The 17881-nt window shown below is 40.6% G+C and overlaps 1 protein-coding gene across 33 annotated transcripts in view; it reads right to left on the bottom strand.

The window, feature by feature from the left end:
* The window catches only part of MYCBP2 (MYC binding protein 2), a 205058-nt gene that overhangs the window by 168534 nt on the left and 18643 nt on the right, over positions 1-17881 (bottom strand). For 32 of the 33 annotated variants that reach the window (XR_012671212.1, XR_012671208.1, XR_012671207.1 and 29 more), the window contains exon 2: positions 5922-5997. Coding sequence is in view for 30 of the 33 variants with exons in the window: in XM_075138847.1 (XP_074994948.1) it covers positions 5922-5997 (76 nt within the window). In the remaining 3 variants the exon portion in view is untranslated. Of the gene's footprint in view, positions 1-5921; positions 5998-9757; positions 9787-17881 lie in introns of those variants that run through there. The other variant, XM_075138755.1, reaches the window with a different exon arrangement.

The following is a 17881-nucleotide window of genomic DNA, read 5'->3' as shown; positions in this document are numbered from 1 at the left end:
TTAACCACAATATTAATCAGTGCAAGAACTCAAGATACAACCTCCTATGTTATGCCAGTACCAAATTGCATTAAAATAGATTTGGACTGATACCAATGATAATGAGCTACTACATACTTTAAAATGTATTTGGCACCAGAAAACTAAACGGTTATAACATATGACTCTTCTGTATGTCAAATATCCATACACATACCCCTGGACTTTTTGCAGCTGCTGTTAAAGTAAACACACAATATCAGCTTTCAGCTTTAAAGCTAACTCAGTTGAACTGCACAGGTTAAAAAAATTATTTAGTAAGTTTATATGCATTTCTTAGTTTACTGACAGTTACAGGAAGAAAAAAATATCTGGATCCTCTGAAATATCTCTATCTGAAGTTCACTTATTTAATTAGTATCATGTATTGTAATTATAACTTCTGTGAAGTTTCCATTCCAGTTCTTTCTTGTCAGGAGTTCAGCTTAGTCTTTGTTCCAGAAAAGCCCAATCTGTAGTTCATATAGCCTCTTTTGAAATAGGTTGGCCAAATTGTTTAACCAGCACAGATAATTTTAGACAATACAGTGCTAGATAAAATATCAATCTTTTTTCTTGCCTATTAATAATAAGTTGACTAATTTTCAGAAATAAAATCCTTCCTTACTCTCAATACAACTATTAAAAAGTCCCTTACCTAATGCTTTAGCTTTTAAACAGTAAGCACTTTAATCATTCTATCTTTGTGTTTAGTGTCTCACTCTTCTACAACAATACACAAACTATAGTTATAGACAATAATCTCCTACCCAGACTTCAGTACAGCATAACATTCTCCAGAAAACCCTGCTCTATCTGAACAGTGTAGCACTACAATAGAGTTTAATTCCTAGCTGTGATGTTAACCCACTGTCTACATTTCTTAGTTCATACCTCCACTTCCCCTTAACAGTACCTTATCTCTGAGAATTGTAACTTCTTTGAAACTAGAAGTATCTTATATTCCATTCTGTTATATACTTGGCAAATATAGTAGCAATCCTAACAATGTCCCTTAAGAATAATTTTGAAATTCACTACCTGGTTTCATCAATTTAAAAATACTGGCCTTGTGTCTGTACTAAATAAAGCCCTTTTTGAACAGTAAGTTCTTGGGTTGTAAGAACAGATTAAAACTTAAGGATAATTATGGCTTTCACTGTTTACTGTCTTTCATTTGAGGGGGAAAAAACCTCAATGGAATTAACATTAAATGTATAAACATACAAATGCTTACATGTCTCAAGGCAAAAGAAAAGTGCTGAAAGACAAGACACATTGTTTCTGGTTGGAGAGTAGGAAGGGAACTTCCGATCATCAAGTTGTTCTTTCTCTCTCTCCCCCCACAAACTTCACCATAAGGTAAAAACCAATGACGATTTATTTGAGATCAATTTGCTCAAGTCTCTAAGGGGCTTTAACTGTAATATTTATAGTTTCTGGGTCTTCAAAACAAACATCTGTTCAGAAGTGGAGGTATATGAGCAGTTTGTATAAACATCATTTTAGATTTCTTTTACAAAAGGCAGAGATGGAGCTGATAAAAAAAAAAAGAAACAGGAAAACTTTCTGCTCTTCTAATACAAATGCTCATTCAGGGAGCAGCTTTTTTTTTTCCTTCCCTTTTTTCTTTTCTCCAATAGGGGTAGTAGAAATTATTCAAAACAGACATCAGAAGTTTTCTTCCTTTCCAGATTACAACAGATTCCTAACTTCACTGAGGTCAGATGCACTGATCAAATTAGGAAACTGGGACTTAAGTTCATCCCATCATCAACTGGAAGTTTCCTTTTCTGCAACTAATGAGAGCAACCCCATGGCACTGAGTTGTTCTTTTCTACCCAGCCATAAAAACTCCCCCAATAGTATGAGATTTATGCTACCACCTGTACAATCTTGCTACTGGCTCATAGATTTTAAGGTAGAACAGATCACTGTGACAATCTAATCACTAACTGTGCCTGCAGAACCCCACTTGGTAATTCTTATATCAAACTAATAAAGTCTATTTTAAGTTACAACAATTCTTAATGATAATGCATTTCATGTTGACACAAAATACTTCTACATTGCCAAGGAAAACAGTGGAACTTTAAGCCAAAACATTAATCAACTTCTAAGAACTCAGTGAAGTAATTTATTAATTTTGTGCAGATCTAGGATTGTTAATAATCTTGATCTCTTGAGCTATGGGATACATTATTTCACAAAAAAAAAATCTCACCCTAATAGCTTGTTTTCTTGGTATTATGTGTATTGAGAAATGTAGATGTATGAAACATCTTTTTGTGACACTGTGGATAAGGTGAAGAGTAACGATCACTTTTTCTGCACCTCTAAATGTCCTTTTCTTAATGGCTACTGGAATATTATAATCCAAAGCACTCAGTATAAGAATGACTAGAAGCCCAGCTTCTAGGATATCTGAGTAGAAGATGAGATGAGAGGCTCTACATTTTTTTTTCTCCCAAAGCATTTGGTTTTTCAGAATATGAAATTGCTATCACTTTCAAAAAGAATGGAGCTTTAAGACTGGAAAACAGAATTATGCTTTTTGATTTAGTGGGTTTTATATGTGCTGTATGAAAGTGGGACATTCTGAAATCTTTATCCACTTGGTATCATCATAAATTGAAAATGCACCTTCTTAAATCAAGGTGCAGGATGAAACATATATCATAAAATTTAACAGATACCCAGTATTTGTCATATCTTCTGTCTTGAGTGCTGGAAAAATTTATTTGTGCTAAACAGAACATCTAAAATTAAGTTTTGGTGGAAAGGAAGAGCAATTTTTAAACATGATGTCATTCTTACAAAATGTGCAATATTAAACTTCAGGAAGGAGATTCTCAACTGAAACCATACAAGGTGAGGTAAGTGATGAAAGGTCATTTCAATGGTCAGAAGGACTAAGGCATCTTTTTCAGAGGAATAGATAGACAATCTGTAAAGGCAATAAACCTAATTAAATCCCTCACAAAAGTTCTCTGTATTTTAGGTAGACAAAACAGAAGCAGATGACGTTCTCCAAACATTTAAGATAAAATTAGAAAAGCCTTTCTCTTGAAGTTTTAAAAGATACTGAAGAAAGAACGATTCAATCCTGAACTACTGAATAATGAAATCTAAAATTGCAAGTCTGAGAAACTGCAATGCCACTGTAAGTAGAGAATCATGAACATAGTTTTAATAGATGAAGGTAAAATTTTATTTCTTGTGCATTACTTTTTTTCTAAAAGATAAGAGGCTATCTTATGAAAGAGAGAATGAAGCGCAGACTGCCTTCAGTCATACATCTACCCTGATGTATGACTTGTCCTTGTGAACATATAGTCCCTGCTAAATGGAAGGATGCATCATGTAGGACAGGTTAAACAGCACAGGTTTGATTCATAAAACAGAGCAACCAGACTCACAAGTGCTCTTTTCAGTTAGCCTTTTGTAATATTCCGGTACACTCAAGGAAAGAAGTGGGAAAAACAAAACCCTCTGGTCTCCTTTACACTTGTCTCACACCTAAACAAACTGTTTTCCCAAAAGATGAAATCCATACATAGCTCATTTTCTGAACAATTTATTTCCTTCCTCTTGAACCAGATGACTGCAATAATGGTTTATCCTCTAATGTGATGGAAATAAGACTATAATCTAGGAGAGGAAAGTTAATCTGTTGTTAAAGATAGGTAAGACTATAATAACCGTCTGATCTAACCTGTGCATAACCCAGAGCATAGAACCTCACCAAATTCTTCTTTGAACAGTTCAAACATCTTAGAAAGGGATGCCTTCTTGAGGTTGAAACACCAAATAATACAAAAGCCACTGAAAACACTGTCAAATTATTTGAGAAGTTATATGTCTTTTTAATGAGACAAATATTTATCACAGTTGATCCATATTACACATCTAATCATTAGCTTACAATAAATTTGTCTGCTACATGAACAGTCCTTTCCCAAGGTTTTATTCCTTCCATTTGTATAAAGCTAAACAAGTCATAGTTTAAAACTTCTGCATAAACCAAACAGGTGGATGCTGATCATTAGAAGTACATTCTCTGCCTCTGGCGGACTCCAATTTTTCAGTATTCTTCAAATAATGTTATGAGAACAGAAGATGGTGAACTCTGGCTTTCCATCCAGTGTCTCAGCTAAGTGTCCTAAGCAGCACTTTTATCAGTTACCAGTAAAGTGAGGAAAACTCCAGAGAGTGACAAGGGGGGAGGGAGAGGAAGCAGAAATATTCATAGTGTTGAGATAAGTTACACAGCCTACAATTTTCTAGTGATAATTGTTGCCAAAAAAAAAAAAAAAAAAGGAGGGGGTGGGTGGGCAGGGGCAGGAATCCAAGGTGCTACACCCACATCTAATATTTGTTTTCTATGTAAAAGTCACTCTATTCAACACTGAATTTCTAAAGCCAAAACACACTGCACCCACATGGAAAACTTTTATACCTTCATTTAAAAAACACATACTAAACCACAAAACAAAAAGTTAACAGTAGTTCAAATACAAGTAATCATAACATGACCCCAGCTTAGAAACAGAGTAAGGCTCAAACTACTGGGCTGCATTAAACACCAATTAATGTTTTATACTTAAAATGATGTAACATTTAATGCTTAAATGGTGGAAATAATTTTCTTCCAGTTGCTCACCAATGACTTTTTTTTAATGTTCTCTCCTCTTCAGTTATTCAATTATCATTTTTAGTCAGTGCAGGGTATAAATAACAAATTCTGCAAATTTTCTTCAAATTTCTAACTTGGTTTTCTGTGTTGACAGTGGGTCTGATAAAATCATGAAGGGAACAGGGCTAAAACTTCTAATATCATAGCAACTGAGGAAAGGGATGAAAAATTCAGTTTGGAAAAATTCAGAAATATTTCACTGTACAGTACTGAGAACAGAAGTGAAGATAAGCCCCTTCTATTCTATAGTCTGGAGCTGCACTACGTGAGATAAGCAGAAGAGTCTGGTAAGTATCCAAAAAGGCAACACCAAATGAAGAGATATAGGGCTTGCTTCACCCTCCCAAAGCCATCTGTCTTGAGATAGAGTAACTACAGGAGGTTTGGCAAATAGGGATAAGATGGCCAATTTGATCTACAGTGTATTTGTATTATAAGGGCATTCAACTGACTAGAAAGTGTTTTTACTGGATATTTCAGTGGTTCTGTCCTTCGGAACCGTTCCAGAAATGATCTACTTTCTCTTTACTGACTACAATGGGAACCCAGGAAGAAGCCTCTGTGCCTGCAGTGAGCCTTCATGAAAATCCCTCCAAGACTCTAGCTTAAACAGAGAAAGAATAGCTCTCTAATAGAGAAAAAATGCAGCAGAGGAGTATTTTAAAATATTGTTGCTTCTGTTTAGATTTCTTCTCTGCAACAAGTAAACATGTAAACATTTTTATGAAGTTCACTATGCTGCTCCCATGCATTAAAGTGATGGGGGCAGGAGTTACACAGGGAAAAAATATTAATAGAAACAGGTAAGTATCATCTATTCCATTATGGAGGAATTTTCAGAGGTAACTTTGGATTCCTTGAATGCTCCCTTTCTCCTTTAGCCAATATGGACAGAACTCTTTGTAGTAGACTCAGCAGTAGTCTCTGTTGGCTAGACATGCATCTCTTAAAATTTAACTATAAGACCAACATGTTTAGCTACATTTACAGCTTAGGAACTGAGAACCAAAAATGCTGTTCATTAGTAGCATGCTGAACATTAGTAGCAAACATAGTTGAATAAGGTTAACATTGGTTTCATAGTCATGTAGAACACAGTAAACAGACAAACAATACTGGCCTGTTATTATCTTTTCTAAACAAATAAATTACTAGTTACACTTATTTTTTCTTATATTTCTCTCAGTTAAGTTAGTTCCAGACTTACCTTGTTGCGTGTTTTTACTTTCAATTTAGTCTTCTGTTTCCTTTTCAATTTTTTCTTGCTAAAAAGTTTCTTACTTCTGAAAAAGAGCAGAAAAGACAGGAGAACAACAGAATTAAACTCCCTTCGGTGCCCCATGGTAAACAGCAGCACCAGCAGAGGAAAAAAAAATGTCAGAAGTCCTCTAAAATTTTTTCTCCTAAGCAAAGGGAACCAACACAGGCAGAATTTCAGAGTATAAATCAGAATATAAGGCACTCAAAATGATGCTTTCCTAATGCTCCACTGAATTAAGGGCCTTTACCCTCATCAATTTAAGCAGAATATATGCTAGGACAGACAAAAAAAAATCCCTGTATTTTATACTGTTTTACCCTACCGTTTCTATTACAAGTCCATTAGGGCCACACCAATGCTAGAAGCAAGAATTACTGATGTTTCTCAGTAACATAACCTGTTAGTAGAGAATGCGTATGTTTTGTGAAGTCTTTACCAGATAAAGATTCAAGCCTTTCAAGACAAAAAGGAAACTTTGGAAATGTATCATTTGGCAGAAAATTCAGTTGGTGAAGAAACCGCAACTTTTGAATACAGCTTTTTTTTAATTTTGTCTGAACTTTTCCCACCCTTAGCTTACAGACTTTTCATTTCCATCCCTTTATGTTACAGCTCTAGCTAACACATGCTCCTCTAATCCTCTTCTGCCCATGCCTCATTCCTATCACATTATTTTTCTCCTCCATTTTACTACCCAGTAAGAAAAAAAAAAACCACAACACACACATACAACTCAAAAAAAAGACATCGTAGGAAAAAAGACACCATACACACACACACATAATTGTTTTGTCACCATCGCTGATATTACTCTGTTTGAGATGCATGTTTTAACCTACTCTACATTTCTCTGGTCTGTTCAGATTACAAGCCCTCTGCAAAAGAAGGCATATGTTTACCTGTGCAGCATACAGATCATCCTATACAGGACTTTAAGCAACAGCTACTAACATTCCTCCGTGCCACTTAAACATTACTCAAATAGTTTATAGTTCAGATTAGTTGGAAAAATAGAACTATGGAATCTGAAAATCACAGGCAGTAAGAACTTGCATTTTCGGGTAACAAATTGGAAAGAGATTGAGAATGAGGAGAATCTTAGTATTTTATTCAACCAACTTTGTTCTAAATAAAAACATATTGCTTACTATTCTCTCCTGTACAGCATTCAGACTTCAAGAGTATACAAGTTTCATGGTCCAGCAGTCAACAGCTGAAAACTAAGGTTTGACCAATGGCCACCAGTCAGAAAACAAGCTCAAACAAAGAACCCCTGCAAAGTATCCCAAGAAAGCTGCCTGCTAGAAATTTCATTACCTTTCCCATCTTCACCTATTAACAAAGAGGGAGGTACATTCCTCATCAAGACACTCCCTGCAGAAACAAATCAACTCACCACTTTTCTTATAAGGAACCAGCATCATTATCCTAAAGTTAAGAGAATTGATTCAATGAGGGGTAACCCCCCCCACCCTCCCCAGTAAGCTAAAGTTTATAAAGACAACCTAGATGACTTCCTAAGGTTCCTTCAACAGTGAAGTTTCAATATATACTATACAATGTATTTTAAAAGCAGGGGGAAGAAATTTTATACAACTTTTAATGTCCAAATTTCCATAATCAAACTCCATAGGCCATTTCACTATTTAGTTATTCTTACATTGGACAAGTTTTTCTTCCTTATTAGAGTTTAAAGCAAATTCTTATTCTGCTGTCAAACATGAAGAACAGTGCAGTCCCTTCCATTCTGTAGCCACTCAATCTTCTTCTCTGAACCAAACAACCTTTTATGAAACTTTCAGCCTAACTTTAAGTGTAAAAATCCTGATTTATTTTGGACTGCTTTTGGGCTCTCTCAGTCCATACCACAAGTAAACCACATTTACCAAAACTGAAAATAGTACTACTTTGCTGTTGAGAAGAGGAAGAAGAATTGCCTCATATGCCTCCAAGGTCACACTTTTAACTGTATTCCAGGTATTATTTGGCAGCTTCACTGCAATATGGCATGGCAGACCTATGTAACCCAAAGTAACTTGAAAACATTTTCCTGCAAACCTCCAAACTGAGCTTCCAATACTCCTTATCTAGTTGTGCTGTTAATTATGCCTTTTAAACACAGTACAATTTGCACTTACCAGAGACAACTTGATAAGCATTGCTTTTTTTTTTCTTTAAAAAGGACACTAACTGAAGTTGCCAAGACATTTCAAATTTAATCCTGCCTGCCAAAATCCTTGCAGACTCTCCAAATTTGTTATAGTCTGCAAACATTATAAGCACTTTTTCATCTTGTATATATTTCACAGGATCAGTCCCCTTATTTTTATATGTATTTCTCTGTGTGTCTGTATACATCTAGAAACCCCCTAAATTAAGCCTTTTTTTTCCCCCCACTAAGATCGGGCTCATTTCCAAAGTGACAAAACCCCACCATTTTGCAGACTAACTTCATTTGTCAATGATATCTAGACAATGTTTTCTCTAATTAGCAAGAAGGGAGGATCAGCAATAGGCTTACTTCCTCTTTCAGATTCCAAGTGGTGGTGCTATGATCTTTCTCAACCATTAAAGATGCTGCAAGTACAAACTTTTCCTAGTTACTCCACTGTAGCAGTCATTATCTTCAGCAAGTTTTAGGCTTGAACAATTTTTTACATGGAAACAACTTTGGTATAGAAATGCCATGTTGAGAATCCACGTTTATCTCCCTATTTTTTCTTAAAACAAAACTTCAAGGACACTGAAATGCAACGTTTTTGTTAGGAAGTATACTTTCCTCCTGCATCCAAATGAAACTTCAGAACTAGTAAGTGATTAATTAAAAAATAAAAACCCCTCATCAACACTAATTTTATAAATAATTCTGAGTAACCTATCATTACTATGCGTAATTCTAATACTAATATGTTTATAATATATCTGCATATAACACAAATATGATTATCCACAGTTCTACTGCTATATACCATTATGCCAGGAGGTTTTAATATTCAGATAGAAAGGATAAAATACAGGCAAGTATATTCATGAAAAACAACGTTAAGCAGATTATGAGTAATTTCCTGTTGGAAACCACATGTGTTAATTATAAGCCTGACTCTTTTACTGCCTGAAGATTAACCTGATAATCAGATAAGACCTGATATAGCTCGGTTGGATTTTTTAGCTAAGTTATTAATTATGTTTTTGATAAACAATTGTAAATTGCTGTAAGCTGTCATTTGTAAAGGTCCTGAAACTCTATGCTGACAATCTGCTTCCAGTGACTCAAGTCCTTTAGCCTGTAACTCGTAACTCAGCTGCTGATAATGTTTAGTTCACTCAAACCAAACACGGATTATCAGCAAATCTTAGGCAGGTTTTCTGCAAACTGCTTCAAGCCATTGTAACATTTGAGACTAAGTTACCAGTTTTGAACTGGACCACAAAGGAAGTGCAATTCAAATGAGTACAGAACATGAAGATACCTTGACAAGAAAATATTTATGGCAAATGGACCCAAAGAAAGAGTGAATGGTGCTATACAGCCTTCACAGAAACATCTGTTGAGAATAAAAGCAAAGGCCTGGAATACGGAAAAATTGTCTCAAACCAAAAGGGAAAAGAAAGGGGAGGGTGGGCAACAACCGATTGCTGGACTATTTAAAATAGATAAAATAGCTGTTAAATGACATGATTGCAATGACTTATATTCAGCTTTGTGGCACCTGTAGTAGAAGGAAGTAAAAGCATGCTTAATTTATGTTTTCAAACCAGAAGTAGCATTAGCTAGTACTTACGATAGTTGCTGCATTATTAGGGGGACGCTCCTCACTTGTCTTAACATCATTGCTCTTACTCTGTTCAAGGGAGCTGAGGAAATGCAAACAAAGCATCTTCCCTCAAAGTCACAATAGTCCTGAACTGCAATTCATAAGCTTAAATTTGAGAAGGAAGCTTTGTGTTGAGTGCCCCCCCGCAATGTTGTTACTGAATTACTAAATATGGGTTAATATTATGTTAACCTTATGTTAATAGTGTCACACCTGCATAAGCTCTTCTAGGCTGTATGTTACACTAGAGGTGTCATTGATGAGTGCAAAAAATATTACTCTGTCTCTGCTGCTGAGACAGAATAGGAACAACAGAAGTGTTATTCAACTGCTGTCTGACCTAAAACCTTTGCTTCTATCTGAAATGTGTTACCAAAGGTCATGGTAGCTAGTACAGCATCAGACCCAGTCATTCTACTGTTAATTAAATCTTTGCGTACACTTTTGAAAAATGAGTGAATTTAGTACGCCGCATGCTAATACTTGCTAAATTTTTTAAAACTTCCAACTGACTTTGACTCATTGTATTGTCTAAACTTGCTTGCTCTGGTTCAATGGCTAAGCATCTTTGGGAAGAAGTATACTGTTGACAGGAAAGGTCTATCAAAGTCATGCTGTGTCCAGACAAATGACAAATATACTGTATTATTTTGTTTTCATAGGCGCTTACCCTGCACCGTTAGCTTAAGCATTCAAGAGCTAGTGGAAATGCTTTTAAGAGGCAGCAACCACTCAGTGACACTGAAATGAAACACTGTCAGATTTGTAATACCAAATAATTCTTTTGTTCCCTCCACTTGGTGAATTATTGCTGCTAGTGGTCAATTTGGTTGGACAAGAAGCAGCAAGCATTTGCTTCTGAACAGCCCAAAGTGAAATCCCAAGCTGAAATTGTCAAGTAGTCTGCAACTGCAAGCTATTATCACCATCGTGTTTCAGGGTCTTTCATCACAGCATCCAATTCCTTAAAAAGTTCTAAATCTACCAACACACTTAACTCAAGGGCAGTGAAATGCAAGTACTGACATGTGGACATTAGTTGAAAAGTAATGAACTGATGCTTCCTCCACTATTTTCCTCAGCTGCCCCATACTGAATTGCAAGATCAGCAATACTCATTTTTATGTGCAGAAATCACATAACTAGTCCTGTTTGGCAGCTTTCTTTGTACAGTATATTACTGCCATAAAGGATTTACAAATTACAAAACACATTATCCAGAGGCTGTCACTACATGATGGAATATCATGTATTTGCCATAAAGGCAGTGAGACTACAGGAAAACTAATTTGTCCAAAGCAGTTAGACATCAGCCCCAGTGCCCCATCTTATATACCTTAAGTTCTGCCCAGCAAACTGTCAAGGTAGTATTTGATTTGCAAAAATATACATGCCTTTGTGATTTTCTTTTTGAATAAGCGTATTACAATATCTGATTGCCACAATTTTTTCCAAAGACTTTTCTTTACAGTGACCCAATGGCACACAGAAGCGCCACTACTCCTAAATAACCACTGGAGAACTGGAGTACTACAGACTTACTTACCAATGGGAGATGGGGAACAAAAGACTATTTTGAGTAAATAAAGCTGTATCAACATAGAACAACTGCTGAGAAATGCAATGACTTCATTACTCTCTGGGAGATATAAATTATACTTCTAAGAAAGTAGCAAATAGTAATTTTCATTTTCTACCATTTAGTTTGATGGTTTTCCTTTACCTTCCCACATTCAAACTTCACCAGATCGTTTATCATAATTGTTGCAGAACACCAAATAGATTGTCCTTGTCCTTTTCATGATCTAGACAGAATATGAAACAGCTGATGATGAGCAAATTGAGAGCTTACGGGTTAGGATTAGAGGGCAGACCAGTATCGTTTTGGGTGTCTGCTACACACAGCCTCATCAGGAAGTAGTAGATGAGGCCTGCAAGAAACCTCACATTCACAAGCCCTTGTCCTTATGGGGGATGTTGACTATCCCAATATCTGCTGGAAGGGAACACAGCAGGGCACAAGCAATGCAGGAGGTTTCTGGAGCGCATGGATGATAATTTCATGACACAGGTGACTGAGGACTCAATGAAGGAAGGCACTTAGCTGGGCAGGTGAAGTTCAGGAACCTGAAAGAAGGGAGCAAGGCAAAAGCAGGATCACAACTCTAGACTTCAGAAGAACAGACTTTGGCCTGTTCAGTGACCTACTTTTAAGAGTCTCATGGGATACAGTTCCCTGGAGAGAAAGCGGCACAAGAGAGCTGGCTGATATTTAAAGATCACTTCCAGGCTAAAGAATGGTGTGTTCACACATGCAGGAAGTCAAGCAAAGGAGACAGGAGCCTGCATGGAAGAACAAGGAGCTTCCTGACAAAACTCGAGCATAAAAAGGAAGCATATAAGAGGTGGAAGCACAGTCATGTCACCCAAGAGAAATATAGAGACACTGTCTGAGTGTTCAGGGATGCGTTTATAAAAGCCAAAGCCCACATGCAGTCCAATCTGGCAAGAGACGTGAAGGACAAGATTGGCTTCTACAGGTGTATCATAGCAAAATGAAGACTAGGGAAAAATGTGAGCCTAATGCTGAGTGAGTAAGAGCCTGGTCACCCCAGGCTCTGTAAAACTGGTAAAACTAGCCTTCAGCAATGCCATGTCCCTGAGACCAGAGGGAAAGTCTAAGTAATGATGACTTACCCTCAGTGAAGGAAGTTCAGGTCAGAAAACATTTACATAAGTCAAAGGGACCTGACAGAATGCACCCACAAGTGCTGAGGAAGGTGGCCAACGATACTGCAAGGCCACCCTCAGTCTTTCAGAGGTCACAGCATTTAGCACAGGATCCTGAGAACGGGAAGAAAACAAATGTCACTCCTATCTTCAAGAAGGGCAAGAGGGAAGATCGGGGGATCCAAACATACAAAGGACAAGATGGTGATTGCGAATAGTCAGCTTGGATTTATCAAAAGGAAATCATGCTTGACCAACCTGGGAGCTTTCTACAATGAGAAAGCTGGCTTAGTGCGTAACTGAAGAACAGTGGATTTTGTTTATTTCAACTTTAGTAAGGCTTTTGACACAGTCAGTCACAACATCCCCATACACAAACTGATGAAGTACAAGCTAGATAAACGTGGACTGAAAACAGGCCAAATTGCTAGGGTCAAAGATTTGTGAATGATGGGACAGAGTGCACCTTCAAATCAGTTTGCAGGTAGTACAAAACTTGGAGGAGTGGTTGATCAACCAGAGCATTGTGCCGCCATTCAGAGGGACCTTAACAGACTGAAGAAATGGGCCACCAGTAATCTCATCAAGTTTAACAAAAGGAAATGCAAAGTCTTGCATCTGGGGAGGAATAACCTCAGGCACCTGTACACACCGTCAGCCAAATGACTGGAAAATAGTTTTACAGAAAAAGACCTATGAGTCCTTATGGTGGACATATTGAACATGAGCCAGTAACAGTGCCCCTGAAGCAAAGAAGGCACACAGCCTCCTGGGCTGGGTTAGGAAAAATGTTGCCAGCAGGTTGAGGGAGTTGGCTCTTGTGCTCTATATAGCACTGGCAATACCACCCCTGGAGTACCGTGACCAGTTTTGGGCTCCCCAGTACAAGAGACACGTGCTTACTGAAGCGAGTCCTGAGAAGGGCCACTAAGATGCCTAAGGGACTGGAGCATCTGTCATATGAGGAGAAACTGAGCAAGCAGAGATTATTTAGCTGGGAAAAGAGAAAACTGGGTGGGGTGGGGTGGGGTGGGGAGTTTTCTCAACATGGATAAATTCCTGATGGGAGAGAGTAAAGAGGATGGAGCCATAATCTTCTGAGCAATATCCACTGACAGACCAACAGATAATGGGAAAAAAGTGAAATACAGGAAGTTCCATTTAACCATAAGAACTGTAAGAGTGGTCAAACACTGGTACAGGTTGCCCTGAGACACTACAGATTCTCCATCGTTGAAGACATTCAAAATCCAACTGGACAGTGTCCAGAGCAACCTGCTCCAACCTCAGGAAGGTTGGTCTAGACAGCCTCCAGAGGTCCGTTCTAATCTCAACTATTCTGTGATCCTCACTGTCTGTTTACATACTAAAGTAAAATTTGACTGCACAATAAATGTGCTTGCACATTGTGGAAAGAGTACATTTTTTTCTCATTCCAAGTTTAGCATTTTTCCTGATGCCATGCCATGTTTCTGATCACGCTTCCAAGTAGAGACATACTGAGCTTTTCATCTGTTCACCATCTGGATCAGCAAACATACAGCAAATTCAAGCATAAGAGCAGACTTCTATGGGAATTAGTCAGCATAATCAAACCTACAATACTACACAAAGCTAACAAGAGAACAAGGGATGAAAACCACGCTACCACACTTAAAATATATGCCTATATTAAGACAAGCTGTCATTTAAATCGATCCACACTTTCCTGGATATAATCAATGCCCAAGAGTATACTAAGAAATGTATGACAAAGAACATGCTTACATGCAACAATCAAGAGTTTCTCTGTGCAGAGAGAATCATAGAGTCATTAAGATTGGAAAAGACCTCTAAGATCATCGAGTCCAACCATCAACCCAACACCACCATGCCCACTAAACCATGTCCCTAAGGGTCTCATCTACACGTCTTTTAAATACCTCCAGGGATGGTGACTCAACCACTTCCCTGGGCAGCCTGTTCCAAGGCCTGACCACTCTTTCGGTGAAGAAATTTCTCCTAATGTCCAATCTAAACCTCCCTTGGCGCAACTTGAGGCCATTTCCTCCCGTCCTATCGCTAGTTACTTGGCAGAAGAGACCAACCCCCACCTCGCTACAACCTCCTTTCAGTTAGTTGTAGAGCGCGATAAGGTCTCCCCTCAGCCTCCTCTTCTCCAGACTAAACAACCCCAGTTCCCTCAGCCGCTCCTCATAAGACTTGTGCTCCAGACCCTTCACCAGCTTCGTTGCCCTTCTCTGGACATGCTCCAGCACCTCCATGTCCTTCCTCTAGTGAGGGGCCCAAAACTGAACACAGTATTCGAGGTGCGGCCTCACCAGTGCCGAGTACAGGGGCACGATCACCTCCCTGCTCCTGCTGGCCACACTATTTCTGATACAGGCCAGGATGCCGTTGGCCTTCTTGGCCACCTGGGCACACTGCCGGCTCATGTTCAGCCGGCTGTCAACCAGCACCCCCAGGTCCTTTTCCTCTGGGCAGCTTTCCAGCCACTCTTCCCCAAGCCTGTAGCGTTGCCTGGGGTTGTTGTGGCCGAAGTGCAGGACCTGGCACTTGGCCTTGTTGAACCTCATACAGTTGGCCTCAGCCCATCGATCCAGTCTGTCCAGGTCCCTCTGCAGAGCCTTCCTACCCTCCAGCAGATCAACACTCCCGTCCAGCTTGGTGTCGTCTGCAAACTTATTGAGGGAGCACTCCATCCCCTCATCCAGATCGTTGATACAGATATTGAACAGGACCGCCCCAAAACTGAGCCCTGGGGAACATCGCTCATGACCGGCCGCCAACTGGATTTAACTCCGTTGACCACAACTCTCTGTGCTCGGCCATCCAGCCAGTTTTTTACCCAGCAAAGCGTACCTGTCTAAGTCATGAGCCGCCAGCTTCTCTAGGAGAATGCTGTGGGAGACGGTGTCAAAGGCTTTACTGAAGCCCAGGTAGACCACATTCACAGCCTTTCCCTCATCCACTAGGCGGGTCACCTGGTCACAGAAGGAGATCAGGTTGGTCAAGCCGGACCTGCCTTCCACGAACCCGTGCTGGCTGGGCCCAATCCCCTGGTTGTCCCGGACATGGCTTGTGAATGCCCTCAAAACAAACCGCTCCATAATCTTCCCCGGCACCGAGGTCAGGCTGACCGGCCTGTAGTTCCCTCGATCCTCCTTCCAGCCCTTCTTGTAGATGGGCGTCACATTGGCAAGCCTCCAGTCGTCCGGGACCTCCCCAGTTAACCAGGACTGCTGGTAAATGATGGAGGGTGGCTCAGCAAGCTCCTCTACCAGCTCCCTCAGCACCCTCAGGTGGATCCCATCTGGCCCCATAGACTTGTGAGCATCCAGGTGGCACAGCAGGTCATTAACTGCTTCCTCTTGGATTATGGGGGGTTTATCCTGCTCGCTGTCCCTGTCTTCCAGCTCAGGGGGGGTTGAGTAACCTGAGGTAACTGCTCTGATTATTAAAGACTGAGGCAAAGAAGGCATTAAGTACCTCAGCCTTATCCTCGTCTTCGGTGGCAATGTTCCCCCCCGCATCCAATAAAGGATGGATATTCTCCTTGGCTCTCCTTTTGTCATTAATATACTTGTAAAAGCATTTTTTGTTGTCTCTCACGACAGTGGCCAGGTTGAGTTCTAGCTGGGCTTTTGCTTTTCTAATTTCCTCTCTGCACGACCTAACGAGATCCCTGTACTCTTCTTGAGTTGCCTGCCCCTTCTTCCAAAGGTGATAAACTCTCCTTTTTTTCCTGATTCCCAGTCAGAGCTCCCCATTCAGCCAGGCTGGTCGTCTTCCCCGCCCATTCTTCTTACAGCACACGGGGACAGCCCGCTCCTGTGCCTTTAAGACTTCCTTCTTGAAGAACGTCCAGCCTTCCTGGACCCCTTTGCCCTTCAGGACTGTCTCCCAAGGGACCCTCTCAACCAGTGTCCTGAGCAGGCCAAAGTCTGCCCTCCGGAAGTCCATGGTAGCGGTTTTGCTGGCCCCCCTCCTTACTTCACCAAGAATCGAGAATTCTATCATTTCATGGTCGCTAAGCCCAAGCCGGCCTCCGACCACCACAGCTCCCACCAGTCCTTCTCTGTTTGTGAACAGCAGGTCAAGCAAGGCACCTCCCCTAGTGGGCTCGCTTACCAGCTGCGTCAGGAAGTTATCCTCCACACACTCCAGGAACCTCCTCGACTGTTTCCTCTCTGCTGTGTGGTATTTCCAGCAGACGTCCAGAAAGTTGAGGTCCCCCACGAGAACAAGGGCTAGCGACTGGGAGACTTCTGCCAGCCTCTGGTAGAATATTTCGTCTGCCTCCTCATCCTGGTTAGGTGTCTATAACAGACTCCCAGCAGGATATCTGCCTTGCTGGCCTTCCCCCTCATCCTTACCCACAAGCGCTCGACCTCGTCATCACTACCATCGAGCTCTAGACAGTCAAAGCTCTCCCTAACACACAGGGCTACCCCACCGCCACTCCTTCCTCGCCTGTCCCTTCTGAAGAGCTTATAGCCATCCATTGCAGCACTCCAGTCGTGAGACTCATCCCACCATGTTTTTGTGATGGCGACTAAGTCATAGCTACCCCACTGCACAATGGCTTCCAGCTCCTCCTGTTTACCGCCCATGCTGCGTGCATTGGTGTAGATGCACTTGAGCTGGGCTACTGATTTCGCCCCCGACATCGGTGTGCCACCCCTAGGCTCTTCTCTAGCGAGCCTGGTTTTAGCCCCTTCCCCCTTCAAACCTAGTTTAAAGCCCTCTCGATGAGCCCCACCAACTCATACGCGAGAATCTTTTTCCCCCTGTGAGACAGCTGAACTCCGTCCGTCACCAGCAGGCCCGGTGCCGTGTAAACCTCCCCGTGGTCAAAGAAGCCAAAATTCTGCTGATGGCACCAGCCCCTGAGCCACGTGTTGATCCGATGAGTTTTCCTGTTCCCTTCAGTATTCCTCCCCGCCACTAAAGGGATCGAGGAGAACACTACCTGTGCTCCCGATCCTTCCACCAGTCGCCCCAGTGCCCTAAAGTCCCTTTTGATCCCTTCGGGACTTCTCTCTGCAACCTCCTCACTGCCAGCCTGTATAACCAGTAGCGGGTAGGTGATCGGAGGCCTGCACTAGACTAGGGAGTTTCCTAGTAATGTCCTTAAACCCGGGCCCCAGGCAGGCAGCAGACTTCCCTGTGGGATGGGTCTGGCCAGCAAATTGGGCCCTCCGCCCCCCTCAGAAGGGAATCACCTACAACAATTACCCTCCTTTTTTTCTTAGCAGAGGCAGTCATAATACATGGGGCTGACTGATCAACGTGGACACTGTGTACAGAATCTTTAACAAGACTTTTCCAAACTTCAGTGGTACAGAAAACTTGGGCATG

The sequence above is a fragment of the Calonectris borealis genome, chromosome 1 (genome assembly GCF_964195595.1).
Source record: "Calonectris borealis chromosome 1, bCalBor7.hap1.2, whole genome shotgun sequence".
Lineage (NCBI taxonomy): Eukaryota > Metazoa > Chordata > Aves > Procellariiformes > Procellariidae > Calonectris > Calonectris borealis.
This window is presented reverse-complemented; position numbering and strand designations above follow the sequence as displayed.